This window comes from Varanus komodoensis, unplaced genomic scaffold (assembly GCF_004798865.1).
Source record: "Varanus komodoensis strain SLA01 unplaced genomic scaffold, ASM479886v1 scaffold10, whole genome shotgun sequence".
In the NCBI taxonomy this organism is placed as follows: Eukaryota; Metazoa; Chordata; class Lepidosauria; order Squamata; family Varanidae; genus Varanus; species Varanus komodoensis.
Window position 1 is genome coordinate 3,360,336 of NW_025335269.1, and position 24,320 is coordinate 3,384,655.

Sequence of the window (24,320 nt, forward strand, 5' to 3'; positions counted from 1 at the left end):
TCCCAACTCTGTCAGAAGATCAAGAACAATATTAGGATTGATAGCATTGAAGGTTGCTGAGAGATCCAACAGAACCAACAGGGACTCACTCTTCAAATCAGTTATGAGTCATAGATCATACACTAGAGTGACCAAATCAAGATTAAGAGGACAGTGGTTTTTCTCATGAGTCCAAGCAGCCTGTCAACTTCATCGGAACTTACAAATTGAAATTGATCCAGGATTAATCCCATGCATGGAGTCTCTGGACACCTCTGTGTTGATCTCTACCTCCACATTTGCATCAAGCTCACCTCTTACCTGAGAAGTTTTATCTGCAAAATGGTTGTTAAAAGCATAGCAGTGAGCAACTGATGTTGCTAAAGATAGGCTAGGGAGTATTGGGGCGTGAGACAAATCCCTTACCACCTGAAACAGCTCTCGTGATATGAGCAGAAAAAACCCTTTTCACTCCTTGTCTCACCACCCTATAGGAGCAAAGATGTTCTCTATAAAGTAGAGATGAGTCTAGATTTCCGCCATTGGTCCTCTAGTCATCATCCTTCTTGCTTCATACATTGGAGCTCCTCTGCATACCAGGAAGCTCATTTGGAAGCGGGATGGAGAAGACGCTCAGGAATGATCATGTCTAAGGCCCTAGTCAACTCCTGATTCTGTTTTGCAACTAAGGATGCAACAGAATTGCTGGCAGAACTAGCCTAGGGCTGACTGGAAACCTATTGAATCCATAAGTCTTTGTGGGTGGCCCATTCTAAATGATCCATAATTTCTACAGAGGCACAAAAAAGTGAGTGTGATCTTAGACTTGACTTGCCTATGATCTGACCAAGCCAAGACTGAGGGTGCAGAAACCTCAGTCTTTAGAACCAGCTCTTCAGAGCTGCATATAGCATCAAGTGTGTGCCCAGCAGTATGTGTGGGCCCAGAGACCAACTGTGACAGGCCCAAGACTGCCATGGTCAACATGAATTTATGAGCAGCACCAGACAAACTGGATCAAAAGCAGCATTGAATCCCACAGAATTAACAATCTGGGGGAATCCAACACTAATTCCAAGACCAGTTATGTGAGTTTGGCCAGAGATTCTGCAAGGCAATGAGGTAGTTTGTATACCAGAAGAATCCCTAGACTGTCTCTGGACTCCAACTTCATGTATATATGCTTTATGTATTTCAGCTTCTTTACAGGGTAGCTGGTCAGAGGGATGGTATTCTTACAGATCACAGCCACACTGCCCTCTTGCCCAATTTCCCTTACCTGTTTCACAGCACAAAAGCCAGCTGGGAAGGGCTGTGCCCATGTGGAACCACTGTCTTCTCCGAGCCAGGTCTCTGTGAGTCAGGCCAGGCCAGGCCAAACCTCTCATTTCTAACCAGAGCATGAATGATCACAGTTTCATTATAGACTGACCTGACATTACCAAGGAACAGTGAAATTGATTGTGGATGGCTCAGGCTGCTCTCCAGTGTACCTTAGTTGGTAGAACAACCAGAAGCAGAGAGAATTATAAGACAAACTCCTCCTTCTCCTGCAACATTCCTTCACTCTGCCAGCCCCGTATCACCCATTGCCCTGCAGCACCTGAATGGTCCTCCTCCTACACATAATTCCCAAAGCATAATTCTTAAACAGCAACTGTTGGAGAGCCAAGGCAGACACTTCCCCTCTGCAAGGCAGTGGAGGTGGTTGGAACATGGAGTGAAGAGCAGGCATCTGCAGAGATGTTAAATAGCCAGGAATCCTCTTCCCACCAGTCCCCAAGTCCCTCATCAGCCCCTGGTGCAGGGTGCCAGGTGGAGTCTTCATCCTGTCCAATAGTGGGCCTGCCTATAAAGTCCAAGAGGAGGCTTCTGAAGAGCCAGGCCAGATGCTTCCTTTTTGCACCAATGATGTTCTGGTGAGGCAGATGTTGTGAGGGGGCCATAGGTTTGCTCCAGGATTTCTAATGTAGAAATCCAATTTTTTTTAAATCCATGTTTAATAATTGATTGTCCAGCTTTTTGAACAACTTGCTGAATGTTTTGCTTTGCTTCTTGTTCATGAACAGTTTCAAGAGCTGTTCCACCTATGTGCTCTTCATATTTTACTGCAATAGTTTTAACTACAAACCTGCTAGTATGAATGAGCCATCATGAATTGAATACTGTTGATGGTTTTTCTGTATAAGTTTGCAGATGCTGATTTGTCAGATGTATAGTTGTCAGATGCTGAGGAATCAAGTTACATAATATATGTGGGAACCAATTCTTTGTAGTTAGAATAGCAAATTGTGATCTCTGCCATAGATCAGCAGAGCACATTTGAAAAACTAAAATCATTCAGAATCGTTAGGAACACTACACTTCTGGGGACTCCTGTGCTTCCTGCTTGTATGTGTAAATGCTGTCTTTTGAAAGATGTATCTGGCATGTTTTCAAGTATTATTCCCCCCGCCTCCCAGTGAACATAACTTTTCTATTGCTTAACTAAATTGGTATGTGAAGCCATATTGTGTTTTCCTGCGTTGCTGTGCTATTCTGGAAGATAAATAATCCCTGACCACAAAGCGCCATCTAATTAAGGGGGGGGGGGCATTATTCCTTATAAGGCATCATCAGAGTACTTCAGTTCTGTGAATGGGTGGTTGCACTTTTACTGTTCAGTCTGTTTCATGCAGGCAAGGAGCTCTACCAGGAAATTGCAAGCTGCTGGTAACAAAGCAGAACCGGAATTTAAGCAAGCAGTTTATCCAGTTTCTCTAACTTCAGCGTGACTATGGGAAAATCAGGTTGGTAAAAAATTATATTTTGCATTTGTGTGTGTGAATGGGTACACATATTTTAAAAAATCTAAAATCTTGTACCTGAATTTTGATATTTCCCATATATCTCAAAGTTTATTGGCTCCCCTTTATCTAGAGAGTAGCCTGGAATAAGTTTCTTTATATAAATGAAACCCAATTGGCACTGTAGAGAATGTAAATTTGTTATGCTTTATATTTGTTTGGCATACAATAAAATATGGTATTCCAAAATGTGACCTGCAGAAAGTGTGCAAAAGCAATTGTTGTAAGGGTAATACAATTTTAAACAGTCTGCTCCATGACCATAATCAAGAGTGTTTTAATCTAACTCTTGGAGGGAAGGGTGGCAAAAGCCCTAATTAAGCCCTGAGGGAAATATTAGGGACAAGAACAGAAGGGACAAAGGAGGAGGTAAAAACTGAAGTCCCCGTTAATGCAATTATTCTTTAATTTAACTCAATGATTCTTTCATTTAAGCACTTGTTTCTTGGGAGGTTGTGATTAACGGTATGCAGGAAGCAAGCTGTGAGTAGCACCAGACTATTTGGCAAGAATTCAAATAACTTTCATGGTATGTTGGATTTTAGGCTCCACAGCTGTGCAGGCTAACATGAGAGGCAGTAAGCATTTCTCCTTTTCTGTATCCCTGACAAACAGGAATCCCTTTTTCATTGCATGCGTCACATTTAGAACTACTATAGTTTTCATAATGAAAGAGGCAGTGGCGGTAAAGTCAGTGACCTAGAAGATGCTTTGAAAAAACAAAATGTTCTTGTGGAGCAGTGTTGTTCTGGATCAGAATCATAAATTTATTTTAATTAATTAATTTCTATACCACCCAACACCCGAAGCTCTCTGGGTGGTTCAACAAAGCACATTAAAGAAAATAAGATATATTGTATAAAACACATTAAAACATCATTAAAGTACAAAATCTAATATAAAATTAAACAGCTTATATATCTATATAGATAGATATTAAAAACTTTTTAAAAAAAGAAAAATATTCAGGCTTAGCAGCTAACAGGCCCCAGAAGCTCTTGGATTCCCATGCAGTACAGGATCGTCTTTACCTGGCACTGAAAAGATCATAAGGTTCGTGCCCAGTGGACCTCAATGAGGAGTTCATTCCATATCTGGAGGGCCACCATTGGAAAGGTCCTTCTCCTTGTTGCCACCAACTGAGCCTCCCTTGGAGGTGGCAGTTTGAGATAGGTCCCAGAACTTTGACCATAGTGACCATAGGTAGAAGAAAGTTGGAAGCGGCATTCCATCAGGTATCCCAAACTGTATAGGGCTTTATAGGTTAAAACCAGCACCTTGAATTGGGCTCAGAAGGATATAGGCAACCAGTACAGGTGGGCCAGAAATTGTGTTATATGATCAGATCATCTGATCCCTGTTATTAATCTGACTGCCACATTTTACACAAATTGCAACTTCCATTCTTCAAGGACAGCTCAATGTAGAGTACATTGCAGTAATCTAGATTATGAGAACATAGATCACTGATAGCAGACTATCTCTGTCCAGATAGGTATGTAGCTGAACCACCGGCCAAAGCTGGTGGAAGGTGTACTGAGCCACTGAAGTCACCTGGGCCTCAATTGACAAAGATGGTCCAAGGAGCACCGCAGGCTTTGCATCTGCTTCTTCAAGGGAAATGCAAAACCCATCTAGAACAGGTTAATTTCCCTCCATCGGGTCAGAAGATCCACCCACTAATAGCATCTCAGTCTTGTCTTGATTGAGCTTCAGTTTGCTAGCCCTCATCCAGTCCATTGTTGCAGCCAGGCGGTTCAGCACACCCACAGTCTCACCTGCTGAAGATGAAAATGAAAAATAGAGCTGCATGTCATCAGTGTTCTGATAGCAATGCACTTCAAAACTCTGGATGACCTTACTCACCGTTTTCATGTAGATGTTAAACAGCATGGGGGACAAGACTGACCCCTGGGGAATCCAAGGGGAATCCTGGAGAATCCAAGGGGTAGAACTATATCTCCTAAGTACCACTTTCTGGAACCTACCATTGAAGGAGGAGTAGAACCACTGCAATGCAGTGCCCCTCACTCCCAGCCCACACAGTCATCCCAGAAGGATAGCAGGGTTGATGGTATTGAAAACTGCTGACAGGTCCAGGAGAACCAACAAGGTTGCACTCTCTCCCAGCATAGATCGTCCTACAGGGCAACCATAACTGTTTCTGTGCCAAAGCTGGGCCTGAACCCCAACTGAAATGGATCCAGATAATCAGTCTCATTTAAGAGTGCCTGGAGCTGGTTGGCCACCACCTGCTCAAGAACCTTGCCCAGGAAGGGGATGTTTGCACCAACCCAAAATTGTTGAGTTCTTTTGGGTCCAGGGAAAGTTTGTTCAGGAGTGCTTGTTTCAGGTGGCCTGGGACCATGCCTTCTCATACAGAAGCATTACAGATCTCTGCCTTCTGGCTTTTATTAGCAAGAGGAACAAGGATCCAGTACAGACATGGTTACACAAACTTGTCCAAGCACCTTGGCAACATCTTCAATCTGTACTTACTGGAATTCATCCAACATAGCTAGATCATGCTGTGCTCTAGATATCTCATCTGATTCCACTCTCTAACATTGGAGTCCAAGCACTGATGAATACAAGAAATTTTGTCCTAATGAATATATTACAGCAAGCTTCAGGCGGCACCAAAATAGCCCTTGGACAATCCTGGAGAGTTCTGCTGGGTGGCAAATAGATTGAATGGAGGCAGTCAGATAGTGTTTTGCTGCTTTCACTGCCTCCAAATTTATTGAACTGTAAGCACAAACCAGGACTCAGTTGGATTCACAAGGAATTTTCCTCCATCTGCACTCAAGCTGCCTCCTGAATCGTTTCATTACTCTACTACAGAGAGGGTGCTCAGGAACTATCATGTCAACTGCCTGTTCCAGAGACAAACCATCATCTCTGTTCCAGAGACAAACCAGAGTTTCAATAGGACCACCAGCCATATCAGCTGGAAAATTCTCTAGAGCCCTCTGGAAACCATCTGGATTCATCAGTCTCTGCGAACAGACCATTGTAATAAGTCCCCTATCTTACAGAGGGTAAAAGTCACCATTAGTCTAAATCTCAGTAGACAGTGATCCGACCACGACAAGGGAACTGATTCAAGTTCTCCTATCTTCAGATTGCTGTCTCCCTGCCAGATGAATAAAAGCAATTCTTAGTGTGCCCAGCTTCACATTTTGAGCCAAAAACATGTTGAAACAGTCCCAAGGTTGTCATTGAATCCATGAAATCCTAAGCTGCCCCAGACAGTACACCTTCAACATGGATGTTGACATTTCCCAAAACCAACAGCCTGGGAAACAACATCACAGCAGGGACAACTTCTGTCAGCTCAGATAGGGAGACTGTTGGGTTGTGGGGTGGACAGAATCTCCAATCTGTCTCACAGGCCCAACACAAGATGCAGATGTTCTAGATTAGGAGTCAGATGGAGAGAAAGACAGGAGAGAAAGATATGTATCTGTTTACAAGATAGAATTCCTATAGACCATGGCAACCCCACCCCAGCCTTCCAGTCTACCTTGATGCTGTACCAAGTATCCAGGTGGGCAGAGCTGGGAGAGACTACCCCCTCATTCACCCACCCAGATCTTAGTTATGCACTCCAGATTGGCCACCTAATCCACTATTAAATTGTGGATGAGGGAGGTCTTATTATGTACCAATCTGGTATTCATCACTACACTAACTCCCACCCCATCAGAACTCCCCACTTGGTCCCATCCCCATCCACCACTGCAATACACAGGGCCTCTGAAGAAGAACCCACTCCCCCCAGGCACAGGGAATAACAACACTATGGGGGGGGGGGTTACCCTTGTACTCCCCTTGAAGCAGCTTCACCAACTTATGTCAGACTGACAGAAAGAGTCCTGCTGCATTTTGGGCCAGGTGTAGGCAGTAGCCCATCGAGTCCACAGTAGGCAAGCCTCTTTGCAGGAATGGAGCCCCTGGAGCTAGTCTCGGCAGTGCCTCAATCTACCCATCCTCAAGATCAGCCAGGAGAGAAAGGCTGATGAGGTGACAAGGGGGCTGGGGAGAGGCTAACCCATGTGGGAGAGAGCGCTGGCAAGGTCATAAAGCCAGCATTCTCACCCTTGCTGAGAAAGTCAAGGCTGTAGTCTCCAGGTCTGATAAGTTTGACAACTGTATCCAAAGTGGTAAGAGATTTTGACCACAAGTTTCAAGTCATATTTGGTTTCTACCTATAATTTAGACTTGGTTTCTATGGCATTCGAAGCTGTACAATAAGCAGGAATGTAACAGCTGCCCAACATAAGAGATTGAGTGATGCCAAACGTGATACCTATTACATTTCTGCTCATTATGTGGCTTTTAAAGGCTCAGAATACTTGCTAGAAACAAAGGTGGCAAATATAATTGCTCTATTCCTCCGTCGAAGTATAATTGCTCCAGTTGAAGCATTTTATTTTTGTGTGTTCATGTAAAATGTTTTATAGGTGTTGGTTTTTGATAGGCCATTTTAGTTAAGATTAGTTGGAAAGGGGTAGCTATATTATCAGTGATGGAATTACCTAGGAAACCTGTAAGTGATGGATGGGCAAGCTATATTTCTTTTCAATAAACCATTAATTTAATTAAATGGTGTACTTAATTCCTCTTGGATAATGAGACACTTGTGAACTCAGCATAGTATAAACTACAGTAATTGTTCAAGATTTTGTACTCATTAATGCTTCTCTGCATGTTTTGATTTAATCATAAGAAAAATATACTGATAACAGAATCACTATAGCAACAGCATCATGTTGTAATGTTACCTGCTAGCTGCCCAGGTATATATTAAAGTATATTTACAACTGTGCATACTATTACTTAATGCAGAATACGATATTGTGTTTGGTGGACAAGTATGAGAGACACTCTATTTTCTGTTGGACTATGCAAAAAGAACTCCAACAAGAAGCTTAGTCCTCTGGCAAGGTTGTGATGGGCCCACTACTATGAAAAATGATTCTGTTACCATGTATTAAGTAAAGATGTTTTTTAAAATAATACATTAATCTAATGGGATGGGTTAGGGCAGGGGTCAGCAACCTTTAACAGTCAAAGAGCCATTTGGACCTGTTTCCCACACAAAAGAAAACACCAGGAGCCACAAAACCCTTTTGACATCTAAAATGAAGATAACACTGCATATATCATTTTTTACCTTAATGCTATGTATATCTTCATTATGATTTAGCTGCAGCTCTTGTTCAGTCACTAAAAACTGTTGTTTTTAATCTTACATTATAAAATAGTAGGACTCCTTTCATCTATTTTGAATAGGAGAACAGCTTCCTGAAGAGTCAAAGTCAGTGCTAAAGGGCTGCATGCATTAAACAGCAAACCCCATAAGTTCATCAGCAGTAAAAGCAAATGAATCTACCCATGTATCATTAAACGTTTGTTTTTCTTCAGAAACTTTTCTTCGATTTATCCATGATTGGCCTACGGGGGATGTCGCAGATATAGGTGTGTTTAGTGACTGGTTAGCAGATAAACAGTCAAGTGATGTGAATTGTGACAGGTCCCAAGCACAGCTTTTATCATTCAGAGGAAGGAGATTACATTGGGACAAAGAGAATCTTTTCAGCAGGGTTTGAGTAACATGAGAGCCTGCAGGAAGCTTGTTCCATTCTTTCCCTGCACAATAGCAAAGGAATGTAGCAATTTACTTATCCAGGTAGCACGGCATTCCTGAGTGGATGCCTCATCATCACCTATTGGTATTTTGTAACTTGGAGCCTTGGCAGATTGGTGGCTGTGCCGGCTTGTATTTTGAGCCACGGAGCCTCAGCAGAGGGATTCAAGAGCCACGTGCGACTCCAGAGCCGCGGATTGCTGACCCCTGGGTTAGGGCATGAAAATAGCCTTTGGTTACAGTAATTTCAAATTTCTTCAGCAGAATATTCTCTTTAAAAACTGCTTATTTTATGTAACAGATTCACTATAAATCATTCTGAATGTGGCACTGACCTCTCTTTGTTCATTCTTTAAGAACTTACTACCTGGAGAATGACAAGTCCTAAGAATCTTCTTTAGGATACATCAGGCACAGTTAGGTAGGGTACAACCCTGTGGAAAAAGGTCCTGCAACTGCCAGATTCCCCAGCCAAATAATCATAAAATTGCACCTTACTGTATCTTTATTCTCTTTACTATCCATAGTTCAATAATTTGATATTGTTCATGAACGCTGTATTTTTAGATATTTCAAGATGTCTCTTGAATAATATTGTCAAGTTATGGGTTAATCATACATGAATAATCGATCTTCCAACAGTTCTGTATAATGTTAACAGTTTGCACCATTTTTAACTTTTCAACTCTTATATTTATATTTATATTTATATATTGTTGTTGTTGTTAGTTGCGAAGTAGTGTCCGACCCATCGCGACCCCGTGGACAACATTCCTCCAGGCCTTCCTGTCCTCCACCATCCTCCAGAGTCCACTGAAGCTCACAGCAACTGCTTCAGTGACTCTATCGAGCCACCTCATTCTCTGCTGTCGCCTTTTTCCATTATTCCCAGCATTAGACTCTTCTCCAGGGAGTCCTTCCTTCTCATTAGGTGGCCAAAGTGTTTGAGTTTCATCTGCAGTATCTGGCCTTCTAAAGAGCAGTCAGTGTTGATCTCCTCTAGGACTGACCGGTTTGATCGCTTTTCTGTCCAAGGGACTCACAGGAGTCTTTGCCATCACCACAATTCAGAGGCCTCAGTTCTTTGGCACTCAGCCTTCCTTATGGTCCAACTTTCACAGCCATACATTGCAATTGGGAAAACCATAGCCTTGACTATACGCACTTTTGTTGACAGGGTGATGTCTCTGCTTTTTAGTATGCTCTCTAGATTTGCCATAGCTTTCCTCCCCAGAAGCAAGCGTCTATTAATTTCTTGGCTGCAGTCCCCATCTGCGGTGATCTTGGAGCCCAGGAAAATAAAATCTGTCACTACCTCCATTTCTTCCCCATCTATTTGCCAGGAAGTGAGAGGACCGGATGCCATGATCTTAGTTTTCTTAATGTTGAGTTTCAAGCCAACTTTTGCACTCTTCTCTTTTACCTGCATCAAGAGGCTCTTTAGTTCGTCTTCACTTTCTGCCATGAGAGTGGTATCATCTGCATATCTGAGGTTGTTGATATTTCTCCCAGCAATCTTAATTCCAACTGGGGTTTCATCTAGGCCCGCCTTTCTCATGATGTGCTCTGCATATAAGTTAAATAGGCAGGGCGACAGTATACAGCCTTGCCGAACTCCTTTCTCAGTTTTGAACCAATCAGTGGTTCCATGTCCAGTTCTCACTGTTGCTTCTAGACCCGCATATAGGTTTCTCAAGAGACAAATAAGATGGTCAGGTACTCCCATCTCTTTAAGAACTTGCCACAATTTGTTATGATTCACACAATCAAAGGCTTTAGCATAGTCAATGAAGCAGAAGTAGATGTTTTTCTAGAACTCCTTAGCTTTCTCCATGATCCACCGTATGTTGGCAATTTGATCTCTAGTTCCTCTCCCTCTTCGAAATCCTGCCTGTACTTCTGGTAGTTCTCAATTCACATACTGCTGGAGCCTAGCTTGTAGGATTTTGAGCATAACTTTGCTAGCATGTGAAATGAGTGCAATGGTGCATGTCCAAGATAGTTCTCATATTATTCCTCATTTGTCTTTTAGGTAAAAAACCATTTTGATCTGAATGAATAAGGTCTGTTAAATACTTCTTCAATCTTTCTGCCATTATGGAGGCAAAAATTTTGTAATCCACGTTTAATAGTGATATAGGTCTATAGTTTTGAATCTGCGTCAAGTCCGTGTCTTCTTTTGGTATTAATGAAATACTTGCCTCTGTCCAAGTATTTGGTATTTTAGCATCTAACAATGCTGCATTATATATATCCTTAAGAAGCGTAGCAAAAATTCCTTTAAAGGATTTATAAAACTCCACTGGTAGCCCGTCCGAGCCTGGAGTTTTGTTATTCTTTTATCTCTTAATTGCCTCTATTACTTCTATGATGGTTACTTCTTGATTCAATACTTTTTGGTATGTCTCTGCTACCTTTGGCAGGTTTCCCTTTTGGATAAATTCATTTACTTTCTCAGTTGGAATCTCATCATTCTGGTACAGCTTTGCAAAAAAATCTGCTATTTTCTTAATATGTGTACTTTGTACTTGCAGTCGTCCTTCTCCATCCTTCAGTTTACTTATTAATCTCTTCTTTCTTTCCTTTACTTTATAAGATAACCATCTCCCTGGTTTGTTAGCATTTTCGAAGAAGTTCTGTTTGGTCAATTTCATTTGCTTAGTAAGTGTATCCAAGAGGTTCAGTTTATGTTTTAGAATATTCATTTGTACCTTAAGGTCTTTTTTGGATGGATCTTCCTGTAGTTCTTGTTCATGGGAAAGAAAGAGAAATTCACATAAGCCTGGTTTGCATGTAAGAACAACCCAGATTACGGGGTTGAATACAAGATGTTGTTGAATTATGGGTTATCATTACATGTGAATTCTGCCCTTTGGTTTAGGGCATTGTTTGCATTGTTAACTATGATCATCCCAAAGTACACAGCCCAACAACAAACTGTGCATTCTTTTCCTGGATTGCTTAAAATTAATAACTCAGGCAGGTTCACATGCAATGACAGCCCACAATTCAGCAACAGACTAAACTCAGTCTGCTCTGTGTTGTCATGTGCAACTAGGCCACAGTGGCAAGGAGAGAGAATGCATGAATCTGCACCATGCTCTGTCTCCACACTTTGGTCTGGCTTATGGGAATGTTAAATTCCTGGTCCTCTGTAGTGAAAGATACTGTAGTTAAAGCTTGATATCACCGACTGAAGCAGGACACAGCTTCCAGGTGAATACTAACTTGTGTAACTCAGACAGCTAGCTCAGACTCTGAAGATGCTCAGTGCATGATTTTTGATAGTCCCATTTTTTCTCTAGATGGTACTTGTGGGTGCTTTGTTGAGCAGAAACAGCTGGCTTATACTGGACTTAGTCATGAACATTTTGAAGACTGAGTGAAGAAAAGGAAGGCTTGATGACTCATTTCAGTTTCTGTATTCAGAGTTCAAAGGTCAGAGTTCAAAGCAGTATAATTTATCTGAAAGTGTGGGTTCTCCTGGTTTCCAGTATGCATAAAAATGGATAAATTAAAATGTCTGTGGAAAAGATTACACATAACATTGTTTTGAACAGTTTCACTATTTTAAAAATAAACAGCATATGCATCAGAAATTCAGGTTGAAGATGATTCATACTGTAGCAGATGAAGCTTATTTTAGGGTAAAGATAAGCAGTAGGAAACTTTTATGTGCCAAGATGCATATGAGCACCGCTAGTAAAAAGAGATAAGCTTATTTACAGAACTGATTGGAGTAAGTAGTTGTTGATATATAGCTTAAGTGCTCAAAGTACTTACATTAAAGGGGGGCTTTTTACAAAGCAAAGTATTATAAGAATACTCCAGGGTTCCATTTGTTTGACTGTTACGGAGCTTCCAGATGAAGGTCTTACTGTGCAGTCATCCTGATTTATGAGAAGTCAGATGATGTCATGTTCAGTTTGCAACCCACCTACCATTTTCCCCATCTTTTTTTCTGACAAGAAAAATACCATCCTTTAAAGGATGAAAAGGTTGAATAGCTGTCCATTGCTTTTTAATTGGTAGTACTTGGAGCTCTTCATCTGGAAGTATCAGGAGTAAATTTTCTGTATCTAAATGTGTTTATGATGACATCCTTAGGGATTAATGTATAGAGATGCATTATGCAGAACTGGCTAATGATTAGACATACCCATTAAGAGAATTCCAATTTGCATAATTCTTTTCTCTCTCAAGCTCTTTTTTAAAAAGTAGCTTTCATAATTTCTGCTTCCATGTTTGCTGGAAAATTTAGCTACCCTTCTTTTCCTTGGCCCTAAGAAATCTATCATGCTAAGATTACCAAACTGACAAATACACACTGTGTCTGGATGTCTGTCAGGCTCCAGAGGGAACAGAGACAAGGAGAGAATTAGTCATTTTATTGTTAGCAACAGAATGTTCATGTTTCCTAGCTCTAGGACAGTTGCAGCTTCAAGGAATATTAACATCCCTTAACTGTTGGCTAGATTATTCAGGCTTGATATTAGCAGTTGGATAATTATAATATGTTAGAAGGCTTTCTTTTTACCTTTTGTGTGAAAGGATAAGAGTGATCACTGCTTTTTCTGATTTTTTGTAGCAATATATACAGATTTAGAACAGATTCCTACACATTTAAGCTGAATCAATAAAACAGAGCTGGGTGGCAGTCTGTTCAGATATGGAAATATTATGCATAGTATGAGACCGTGTACAGATCATTAATCAAAAACAATGTATAAAGTCAATTTGAAATCTAAATGTGCTTTCTGTAATGCACAAGAACCTAGGTCAGGGGTCGGCAACCTTTAACACTCAAAGAGGCATTTGGACCCATTTCCCACAGAATAGAACACATCGGGAGCCACAGAACTCTTTTGAACTCTGAAATGAAAATAACACTGCATATATTGTTTTTTACATTTATGCTATGTATAAAAAAAACTATAGTGTGTTGCATTTATGAAACAGATCGGGGCTGCCCGGGTTGCAGATCAGGGGTTGTGCTGTGCTGGCCTGGGTCGCAGATTGGGGGCTGTGCTGTGCCAGCCCGGGTTGCAGATCAGGGGCTGTACCGGCGCGTGTTTTGAGCAACGGAGCCGCAGCAGAGGGATTCAAGAGCCACATGCAGCTCCGGAGCTGTGGGTTGCTGACCCCTGACCTAGGTATAAATTTGTCAGCTGCACTGGCTTTCATTCCATTTCTTAGCCCAATTCAAAATGTTGGTGTCTACCTTTAAACAGTGTAAGACCAGATGTTTCCCACCTGTAATGCACCTGCCCAGACTCTTAGATCATCTTTGAAGGCCTTACTCTGTTTGCCTCTTCCAAAGGAGGCTAAATGAGTGATTATAAGACAGAGGGCCTTCTCAGTCCTGTTTACAAAATGCCTTTCTCAAAGAGCTTCACCTGGCATCTACACTGTTAGCTTTTCAGCACCAAGTAAAGGCCTTACTTTTCTCCCAGGCATTATAAAGACTGACTTCTAGATTTTTATGGCAGTTTTAGCTCATCTATTCCTAAGTGCTTTTTTGTATTGTATTTTATACTTTTGTATTCTGTTTTATATTTTTAACTGTGTGTTCATTTTAGGACTTTTAGCTATTTGTATTTCACCCAGAAAACATTGGATATGGGGGTAGATTAGAAATATAATAAATAAGTGTAATTACTCAGCTGGATGTCCTATTTAGTTCAATGGGACTTAGTCCTTAGAATTTGTGCTTAGAACTGCAGCCTTTAGTCAGCAAGGCCTCCTCTTTGGGTGTGGATTAAATGCATTCCTTCTTCTCCTGGCCACTGGTGTTATCAATATCAGCTGTTTATTTACTGGTTTCCTCTTTAGAGTCATGAAAAAGCAGTTAGGTCACTTCTCAGAACCCTAAAAATTCTATTAGGCTTCTAAATTCTGTGCATGTTTTGACAGAAAACAGCCAGAAAGCCATTCATACAGTGGTATCCCTGTCCTAGGTAGGAATTGGAAAGGGACCAGAAATCTAGCAAATCCTCAGAACAGTCAGAGATCAGCAAAGAAGGGTGAGTGAAGTTGTGAGTATAGAGAAGAACAAGGAGATGCACTCAGAAGGGGGTTTACCGCAACCCCTTTGTTTTGTGTATAGCTTACCAGATCCCACCTTCCCCATGCTGGTCCAGAGTGACCAGTACTCCATTTGTTTAGGATATTGTCCAGCCAAAAACCACTTCAAATGAAGTAACTCTGCCATTTGAGATTGGCTTACTTGTGGGTATAACTGGGCCAGACTGACTGGCATGGAAAGACCAGTTGTTTGGGAAATGTACCAGAATGGCCAAACCCTTACCATTCCTTCAAGTAGAGACCCAGAGGGTATAGTTCTGAACCAGAACCTCCCATCCTCCTGATGCTGAACAAAACTGTAACAACCGGAGTTCTTTGAAGGAGCCCACCTGTGGTGTGGACTGTGAAAAGAGGAAGCTTTTTGGAGGAAAACAATCGTTTATCTGATGATAATGCTGCTGATGATTTTGGTGGTTGCAGGATTCTCATTCTCATAGCTAAGGCCCAGTTCAGGAGAATTGGTGGCACCATGCTGGGCGTCGAATGAGCAGAAACCCAGAGTCCACAATCAAAATAACTTTACAGTTTATTCAGACATACAGGAAATACATTCAGTGTGTAGGTAGTCCCCAGACTACAAAGATGGAGTCTGTACAGTTGCATACACAATTACATATAACAGGGAGGGTTGGGGATTAGGGAGGCAGTTTGCTAGAGGCAAAACAAAAAGTGTTGAATATTGAATGGCTTAAGACAGACACAAAAGGAAGAACTTTCAGGACAGATGCATGTTAGCATATTAAGGTGTACCAAGGAAGCAAGACTTGCAACATGATTTCCTGATCAGATCAGGTTTCCACCTTAAGTCTAAAGTTGAACATACAGTGCCAGGCTTTCAACAGCAATATTACAGCAGAAGAACTTTGTCCTTACAATAGTTACCTATTCCAAGCAGAGGAGACAGGCTCATATGCCAGGGTCCAAGTGGAAACCAGAGAGAAAATTAATCCAAATGAAGTCTGAGCTATACTCTGAAATAAAAGGAGACGGGGTGGCATGGAGTCTAGATTTATTTAAAGCTGTACACAAGTTAAACATAGCTTTGTTTTTAAAAAAATCACAAGGAACAGTTCTGATAATGAAGGAATAAAATAGCCCAGAAAGAAGTAATAGCTGGGTGAAGTGTCTGGAAAACTCAACACAAACCACCCTATTCCACTGTAAAATTATTACAGGCAGAACCAAATACATTGAAAAGAAAACTTCCTTTCCCTCTGTGTTCCAGACATGAGAGATACATTTCAGCATATGCAAGGCATAAGGTGAAACAAACATGTATGAAAAAGAGTTGAAGTTAAGAAGGATCTAGTGAAAAAGCATCCCTGTTCCCCGACATCCCAAACCTTATCCTGTTCTGGGATTGGTTACTGCTCTTTTCCTCATTCACTCATTACTAAAAAGCTTAGTTTTATATTGGGAAATGGCAGCAGGGAAGGTAATTATACCTTTTTTTACTGCCTCTGAACCATTTCCCTTTGTTTTGGGGCAAATGATGTATCCTTTGCATATATTCTTATCAGAGTATATTCTTGGCAGAGTATACTCTGGGCATACAGCCATTAGAAGCATTCAAAGTTGTATCTCCAAGTAGATATCAATCCATTGTTTCTTAGCTTGATCAAGGCCTGGTCCCAACAGCAACTGGGTATCTGTCTTTTCCTTCCTTCCAGAATACAGAGGTTTCTGAGACTGAGAAAAATCTCTGTCCTCTCTTCCACAGGAAATTGACTAGGACATCATGACTGTCTGAGTCACTTTCATTCGACTCTGTAGCCCTGTAGGCCTTGTTTACTTCCAGACCTCAGATCTGCAAAATAAGACCAGAGCACCACATGTCTGCAGCAGAATCTGGCAACATTTCAATTTGTCTCAACTTTTCTATCCTTTTAGCTTCCAAACAGTTTGCAGATGAAGTGCTAAAAGCCCACAATGACTACAGAAAGAAGCATGGTGCTCCTGCACTAAAACTCTGCAAAAAGTTAAACAGGGAAGCACAGCAGTGAGTACAACTGATTCTGTTCTTGTTAATTTGTTACAAGCTAGCATTGCAGTACTTGTTGGGTTGGATACTCTTGTTTGATAGTTTGGTTCTCAGACTGTTCAAATGTCAAATTACATTGCTTCAGTATCATGATACTGAAGATATAGCAACTTCTAGGCTTGATTTCTGCAATGCAAAGAGTAGCAATAGGGCTCCCCTTGTGCACACTCTGGAAATTGCAACCAGTACAAAATAGGGCAGCCAGGTTGGTTTCTCAGAATCTTGCAGAGCCCACATATCACCCCTGTACTGGCTGCCAATACATTTCCAAATACAATAAACAGTGTTGGTAATTACTTTAAAGTTCTTCATGGCTTGGGTCCAAAATATCTTCAGGAGTGCCTTTGCCCATATATTCTGCCTTTTGCTAATGTCCTCTGGGGATAATCTTCTGAAGTTTGTTTCTGTAAGATTAATGTCAACTATCCCAAGGACTTTCTCACTGGTTGGAAGAGATGTGTCTATTATCCCAGACTGCTATTTTCAAGAGGGAGTTAAAGACATATCTCTTCTTCCCAGAATACTTTTCAGATTAGTTTTATTTAATATGCTGGTTTTTAGTCAAATTTGAATAATTGTTGTTCTTTGTCATGGCCTCTGTGCATCACAAATGGGTTCTGTGCCTGCGCAGTGCCTTTGGCCGGAAGATTGATAGCTAACGGTTTGGCGGGAAAACTCCGCTCCCCTCCCCCCTAGCAGTATATATGGAGCGGAGTGTCCGCCATTTTCCAGTCTTTGCGACCACTGTTCGTTGTGCCTCGTGCCGCTTCACTCTCGCTTAGATCGTTACTTGTATTCTCTTGCTTCGAGTTCTTTTCTCTTTTCCAAGTTAGTATTTCCTCGTTTATATTGCTCTTTACTGTTCCAGCTAGTCTCTTCGTTTTTTCTCTTTCTTCTTGTTCCTATAAAAAAAACCCAAAAATATTATCTGTTCCCGCTATACTATCCTCTCTTTTTCTATTTTTCCCACGATGGTGCAACGAGCGGCGTTCCACAAGTGCGGAGAGTGTGGCTTTAAAATGTCCGCTGCGGACCTGCACGACCTGTGCCTCCTCTGTTTAGGGGAAGGTCATAGGATGGACAAATGCGGCCATTGCCTGGCCTTCTCTAAGCAGGCCAGGAAGAATAGGGAGAACTGCCTACGTAAGCTCCTGTGGGACCAGGCTGTCCTACAATCGGACCGGCTGGTGGCTAAGCCTGCTACAACCTCGGTTGCACCTGACCGCTGTCCGTCTTCAGCTGACCTGCCACAACGTCTGGCCCCTTCCTCTGCTGCTCCACCCTCATGCCCTTCAGGTGAAGGTGCTTCCACCATGGGCGATCAGCCTGTTTCCCTGCCCAAGAAACAGCAGGAAAAGAGGAAACACAGCAGCCCTGATAAGCCGTCTGTGCATAAGAAGGCCAAAAGAGATAAGGCCAAAAAACCAGCCAAAAAACCGAAGAAACCCAAGCATACGAAACATCGACACTCGGGTTTGGCGGCTTCCTCGGTCCTGACCACAGGCGCGGCACCGACGCCCTCGGGCCCGACCATTCAGGCGATGATGAGAGTTACTCCTCCAGCCTCTCCATGCCGTATGGGATCTGAACTGCACCAGGATCCACCTCGCGGCTCGATTTCCGATGGCAAAATTCAAGACTCCTCGCCGAGGGCCTGGTCCCCGATGCCTATGCCGCCTGTTCGGCTCGATACCGAGACTGGAATGTCCCCGCCGAGAAGCCGTAGAAGTCGATCTTCCGACGCCCGATCGAACGACTGGTACCAGTCCCGGTATTCTTCCGCGCCAAAATGGCCCGACTACCCATCCGTCGTATACTACCTGGCTGCTAGAGGTCGATTCCCTCCACCAGCTCCTTGGGATTGTCCCCATTCTACAGCCTCGAGAGATGCCCGGCAGGCACCGTCCAGGGAAAGCGGTAGATCAGAGTCACCAGGGGATTCCTCTTCCAGTGTCCCGGCTCCATATTGGGTGGACTTGGACAAGTCCGAGGTCGATTCGACTTTGCCTGGTGCTGCAGTCACCTCGCAAGGCCCTGCATCACTAGAGGAGCCGCACATCTTGTTTGCTGAACTGATGTCCAGGCTGGTGAAGTCACTGGAAATCGAGGCCAATCAACAGCCCGGTCCCAGCACTGATTGTTTCTACGATGTAGTGCAGGGTGAGCAATCTACCTCCATCGCTTTACCACTCATCACAACTCTCCGACAAGCGATGACCCAACCATGGGACCTCCCAGCTCACCCTCAACCGACTTCGAGAAGATATGAAGCCATGTACCAGGTTCGGGAGGGGGACATTCCGTTCCTCCTCCGCCACCCCAAACTGAACTCGGTGGTGGTGGAGTCTTCTCAAGGCCGGGAGGTACAGGGCCGCACGGCGCCCCACGACAAAGAGGGGAGGAAGATCGATTCCCTCGCGCGCTGGGTCTATGCAGCTTCAGGACTCAGCCTTAGAATATCTAATTATGAGCCGACCTTGGCGCGTTATCAATACTTTATAATGCAGTGCCTGGACAACATCATCGCTGCCCTTCCAGATAACCAAGGCAACTTGGCGCGGGTATTCATAAAGGAGGCCATGCAGGTCACGGTGCAACAGCTATCCACAGCTAGACATCTTGTGGACACGGACTCGAGGGCTCTCATCGGCGCCATCTTTCTCCGGAGACATGCCTGGTTGCGTAATTGCAACTTTCCAGAGGAGATGAAGAGGAGGATCGAGGAGATGCCCTTTGACGGGTCAGGCCTCTTCAACACAATGACTGACCACAAGTTGAAGAAGATCCACGAGTCGAGGATGATGGCCCGGTGCATGGAGTTGCAACCTCAGACTCGACGTAAGTGGTTGTGGACCCGTCCACAATATTGACAGCAATATCCACCCCGACAACAGCCACAGCACCGTCAGCAACGCCGCAGGCAACAACCGCCCCAGCGATTCCAGCAAGACCGCCGCCGCTTTGATGGAGACAAACGCCAGCGTTGATGGGGCAGGCAGATCTTTCCTCTCCTTCCAACCCCACCCTCCCCCCTCTCATTTGGGGACTGGCTGAAAAGCCAACTCCCCATTTGGGAGTCCATCACATCTGATGGGTGGGTGTTATCCATCATTCAGCATGGATATCGAATAGAATTCGACATTGTTCCATCATCAAGTCCCATCTGGTTTACGCCATGCTCACCGGTGTTGTTAGACGAGGTTCGTCAGCTCCTTTCTAAGGGAGCCATTTGTCGTTTATCAGAAGGATTCCACAATTCTATTCTAGATATTTTACGGTCCCGAAACGGGATGGAGATCTTTGACCAATATTGGACCTAAGAGCTCTTAATAAATTTATAACACCAAAGAAGTTTTGGATGACCACACTTCAAAATATCCTGCCATTGCTGAGGAGAGAGGACTGGTTTGCCTTACTCAACTTGAAGGATGCCTATTTTCATATTTTGATCCATCAACGTCATAGGTGTTTCCTCCGGTTTGCGGTTGCTTCTGAAATCTACAAATTCACGGTGCTCCCATTTGGACTGGCCACCGCCCCGAGGGGGTTCACAAAGTGTATGGTCCCTGTCTGCGCATACCTCCGATTACGCGGAGTTCAGATATATCCTTACCTCAATGACTGGCTGTTGGTTTCCTGAACTAGAGAAGGACTTTGTTCCTCTGTAAACATGGCCTGTGACTTATTACAGGACCTTGGACTCTGCATTAACTGTGAGAAATCTTCTCTTCTTCCTACACAGATGATCAACTTTATTGGAGCCCGTCTGGATTCTACAGTGGCGAAGGCCTTCCTTCCTCAAGACAGACAATGCACTATTGCTCGACACATCCATTGAATTCGACAAGATGGAACTGTTCCTGCCCGATCTGTCCAAAGACTTTTGGGGCACATGGCAGCATCCATCGCTGTAGTTCCATATGCCAAGCTTCGACTTCGCCCCCTTCAACTGTTCTTCAACAGAATGTTCCAGCCACAGACAGATTTACCTACGAAGCTGATTCGACTCCCGTCCTCCGTTCTACAATCTCTACTATGGTGGACTGTATCAGACAACCTAAACATCGGAGTCCCGTTCTGACCTCGGTGCCCTACAGTGACTCTCGGTACCGATGCATCTCTGCTGGGATGGGGAGCTCTGTGCTCTGGCCTACACACACAGGGTGTTTGGAATTGACAGGAGTCCAGGAACCATATCAACTTCCTGGAACTTCTTGCAGTATTCAAAGCCCTACAATCATTCAAGGACATTCTTCGCTGTCAAGTTGTCCAGATAACCTCGGACAACATTGCTACAGTCTTTTACTTAAACAAGCAAGGAGGGACGAAGTCTCCAACGTTAGCCCAGCTATCGATGCAAATCTGGGAATGGTGCATACCGAGAGACATTACCTTGATAGCAGTACACCTAGCCGGTACGGACAATGTGGAAGCAGATCTCTTAAGCAGACACATGTCCACATCTCACAAATGGGAACTGGACTGTCAGACATGCGACTGACTGTTCCAGCGATGGGGCCTCCCAGAGATAGACTTGTTCGCCACCTAACAGAACAGGGTGTACGAGACTTTTTGCTCGAGAGTGGGAATCGGACGGGTCATCCAGGGATGCCTTTATGATCCTTTGGAACGATATGATGTTCTACACTTTCCCCCCGATTCCCCTCATTATGAGAGTAATAGCAAAAATAATTCACGACAGGGCCACAGGACTGCTGATAACTCTTTGGTGGCCACGCCAGCCATGGTTCTCGACACTTCTTCACATTTCTCAAGAGGAATATCTTCAACTTCCTTCCATTCCTTATCTCATAACTCAGCGGGAGGGCACGGTCTGCCACCTGGATCTAGCATTGCTGGAATTGACAGCCTGGCAAATTCGATAGCAGTCAACGTCGGCTCGGTACCGACGTCATCTGCAGTTTCTACTGATTCTGTCCCTGGACCTGACACGCCATTCCACATTTCAAATCCATCTACCTCCTCTACATCCTCGGATCCGACGAATGTTCAGTCGGTTTTGCGAGTTTTTCATCCAGACATCCAACGTATTCTTGATTCTGCGCTAAGGCTGTCCACTCGAAAATCGTACGCAGCCAAGTGGCGTAAATTCTCTATTTTTGCTGGATCTCACTCGTTTTCGCCAAACTCTGCATCCATAGATCATATCCTCCAGTTTCTCTTAGAACTCCACCGTTATGGACTTAAACCATCCTCCATAAGAGTGTATACGGCAGCAATTTCCTATTATCATGGTACAGTTCAAGGTTCTTCCATTTTTTCTCAACCATTGGTAAAGAGATTTCTTAAAGGACTCTACAACCTCCATCCGACAGTCAGACCGCTCATGCCTACTTGGAGTCTTTCAGTGGTGCTACAGGCGCTAACAAGACCTCCTTTTGAGCCCTTGGCAACAATTGATTTATGACTTGTTTCTTGGAAAACTGCTTTCCTTGTAGCAGTCACTTCAGCCTGGAGATCTAGTGAACTCTGCGCCCTCACGGTAGACCCTCCATTTTTGAACTTCCATAGGGAGAAAGTAGTTCTATGAATGGATCCGTCTTTTCTTCCAAAAGTAGCTATGTCTTTTCACATGGGCCAGGAGATTGTCTTACCTGCTTTTTTTCCATCTCCTTCGAATCCATTTGAGAGATCCCTGCACACTATCGATGTACAGCATTGCTTAGCCTTCTATAGATCAAGGACTGAGTCTATCTGACATTCCAATAAGCTCTTTGTAAGTACTCTGAAGAAAATCAAGGTTTCCAGTTACTCCTCAGAGACTGTCCAAATGGATAGTTCATACTATTACTCTGTCCTATCAGCTGGCCAAGATAGACTTACCTACAATTCCCAGGGGTCATTCTACTAGAGCTGTAGCTGCTTCTTCAGCTTTTGCATTGGGAGTTCCGATTGAGGATGTCTGCAGAGCTGCCACCTGGGCTACTCCATGTACTTTCACTAGGCATTATAGACTAGATGTTTGTGCTAGACAGGACTGTTCTTTTGGCAGAGCCGTTCTTTCAACTATTCTTCGTTGATGACACCTCCCTCCACCATTTAGGGTAAGCTTGCTATTCTACCCATATGTGTGATGCACAGAGGCAACGACAAAGAAAAGCAGGTCGCTTACCTGTAACTGATGTTCTTTGAGTGGCCATCTGTGCAGTCACACAACCCACCTGCCAGCCCTGCTTGGTGTCATTGGGTGGCTTTAATTTTTTCTTCGGTACCGTGCTATTTTGTTCTTGGTACCTACACAATATTTTTTCTTTTAGCTTAGTTGTAATTTATTTTTAGAGAGAGAACATCCAGTCTGTCAAAGACTGGAAAATGGCGGACACTCTGCTCCATATATACTGCTAGGCAGGAGGGGAGCGAAGTTTTCCCACCAAACTGTTAGCTGTCAATCTTCCAGCCAAAGGCACTGCGCAGGCGCAGAACCCATATGTGTGACTGCACAGATGGCCACTCGAAGGACATGAGTTACAGGTAAGCAATCTGCTTGTTTCAATCTCTTGGGAATGGTACAGAATGTGAAATTAGAATGAACAAACAAACAAGAACAAATAATAATTACATCCTATGATGGCGTCCTCTTTTTCAAGAGGAATTAAATCTTTCTGAAAACATGCTTTTTGTTGGAAGGAAAATTTACTGTTTAAGACTGTAGCCTCAAGAGCAGCCTTCACTGCCATGCTGTTGCTGTTGAAGTTCAGCAGCATCCAGCCTCACTTTTGGGGCCTTAAAGATCATAACTTACATTAATGTTGTTCAAGAGGGCTTTCTGTTCATATTATGGAAGAAGAGTGTTAAAGGAATATTTAAATTTTAGTATAGGAATTGACTTCCCTAGCTTCCTGGCTTGTTACTGAGAAAAGTATGTAGCTAATGCTCCTGGAGATACTCTGGCTTGTCCAGGATTGTGTTCCTGGCATCCATGTGTGACTAATCCAAACATGACTTCACTGGCTTGTGCACCTCCCATCTTGGGTGGCAAAAGAAATAAAACACCCACCACACAGCAGAATGTATGCCTTTAAAGTGCTTTACACTCAGAGCTAAATGTGAGTGATAGGATCAGCTGTGGCCCTGTTGCCTTGACAGTGGGAGCTCAATCCTGCCTTCAGAAAGTTTCATGAGAGGAGTCAGGACTCTCACAGGATTGTAGAGGGTGTAGTTGTATACTTGGCAGATATTAGGGCTAGGATTAGATGTGGGAGTTCAAGCAGAAGACAGCTTGGATCTTTGCTCCACTGCTGTGGGATCAGAATGAGCCAGATGGTGCTGAACTTTTTCCTTCTATTTCCAAGGCAAGGGAGACAAAATCCAGGAGGGGCTCCTTCATTTAGGGCCCTTCCCACTAAATCCCTTTTGCATTTGTACCAATTCTGTGCTTTCTGTTTCTGCCAAAGCAGTTTGTATAAACACAGTACTAAATGTGATTGGTTTACTGTTGTGTAATGAGCATGTTGTTGTTATTCGAGGTACTCAGAAGCACTTGCTAGCACAAGAATCCTCAAACACAGTCCTGAATCTAGCAGTGGGAAATGTGGAGAAAATCTAGCATGGGCTTCTTATGATCAATCAGGTAAGATGAGTCTTTGCTGCTAGATAGGAAATGCTCATAAAGCTGAAGAGTTCAAAGAGATTCTTCCAAAAGTTAAGAAAAAAATGCAATATATGGTTCAATAGCAAAACAACTATTTTTTCAAAA

At 43.2% G+C, this 24,320-nt stretch overlaps 1 protein-coding gene across 3 annotated transcripts in view; it reads left to right on the top strand.

Annotated features, from left to right (window-relative positions):
- Window positions 1-24,320, top strand: part of GLIPR2 (GLI pathogenesis related 2) — a 62,093-nt gene that overhangs the window by 24,717 nt on the left and 13,056 nt on the right. The window contains exons 2-4 of one of the 3 annotated variants that reach the window (XM_044452880.1): window positions 2,658-2,768; window positions 16,453-16,561; window positions 24,091-24,194. In XM_044452880.1, coding sequence (XP_044308815.1) covers window positions 2,756-2,768; window positions 16,453-16,561; window positions 24,091-24,194 — 226 coding nt within the window. In that variant the 5' untranslated portion in view covers window positions 2,658-2,755. Of the gene's footprint in view, window positions 1-2,634; window positions 2,769-16,452; window positions 16,562-24,090; window positions 24,195-24,320 lie in introns of those variants that run through there. The other 2 variants (XM_044452896.1, XM_044452888.1) reach the window with 2 other exon arrangements.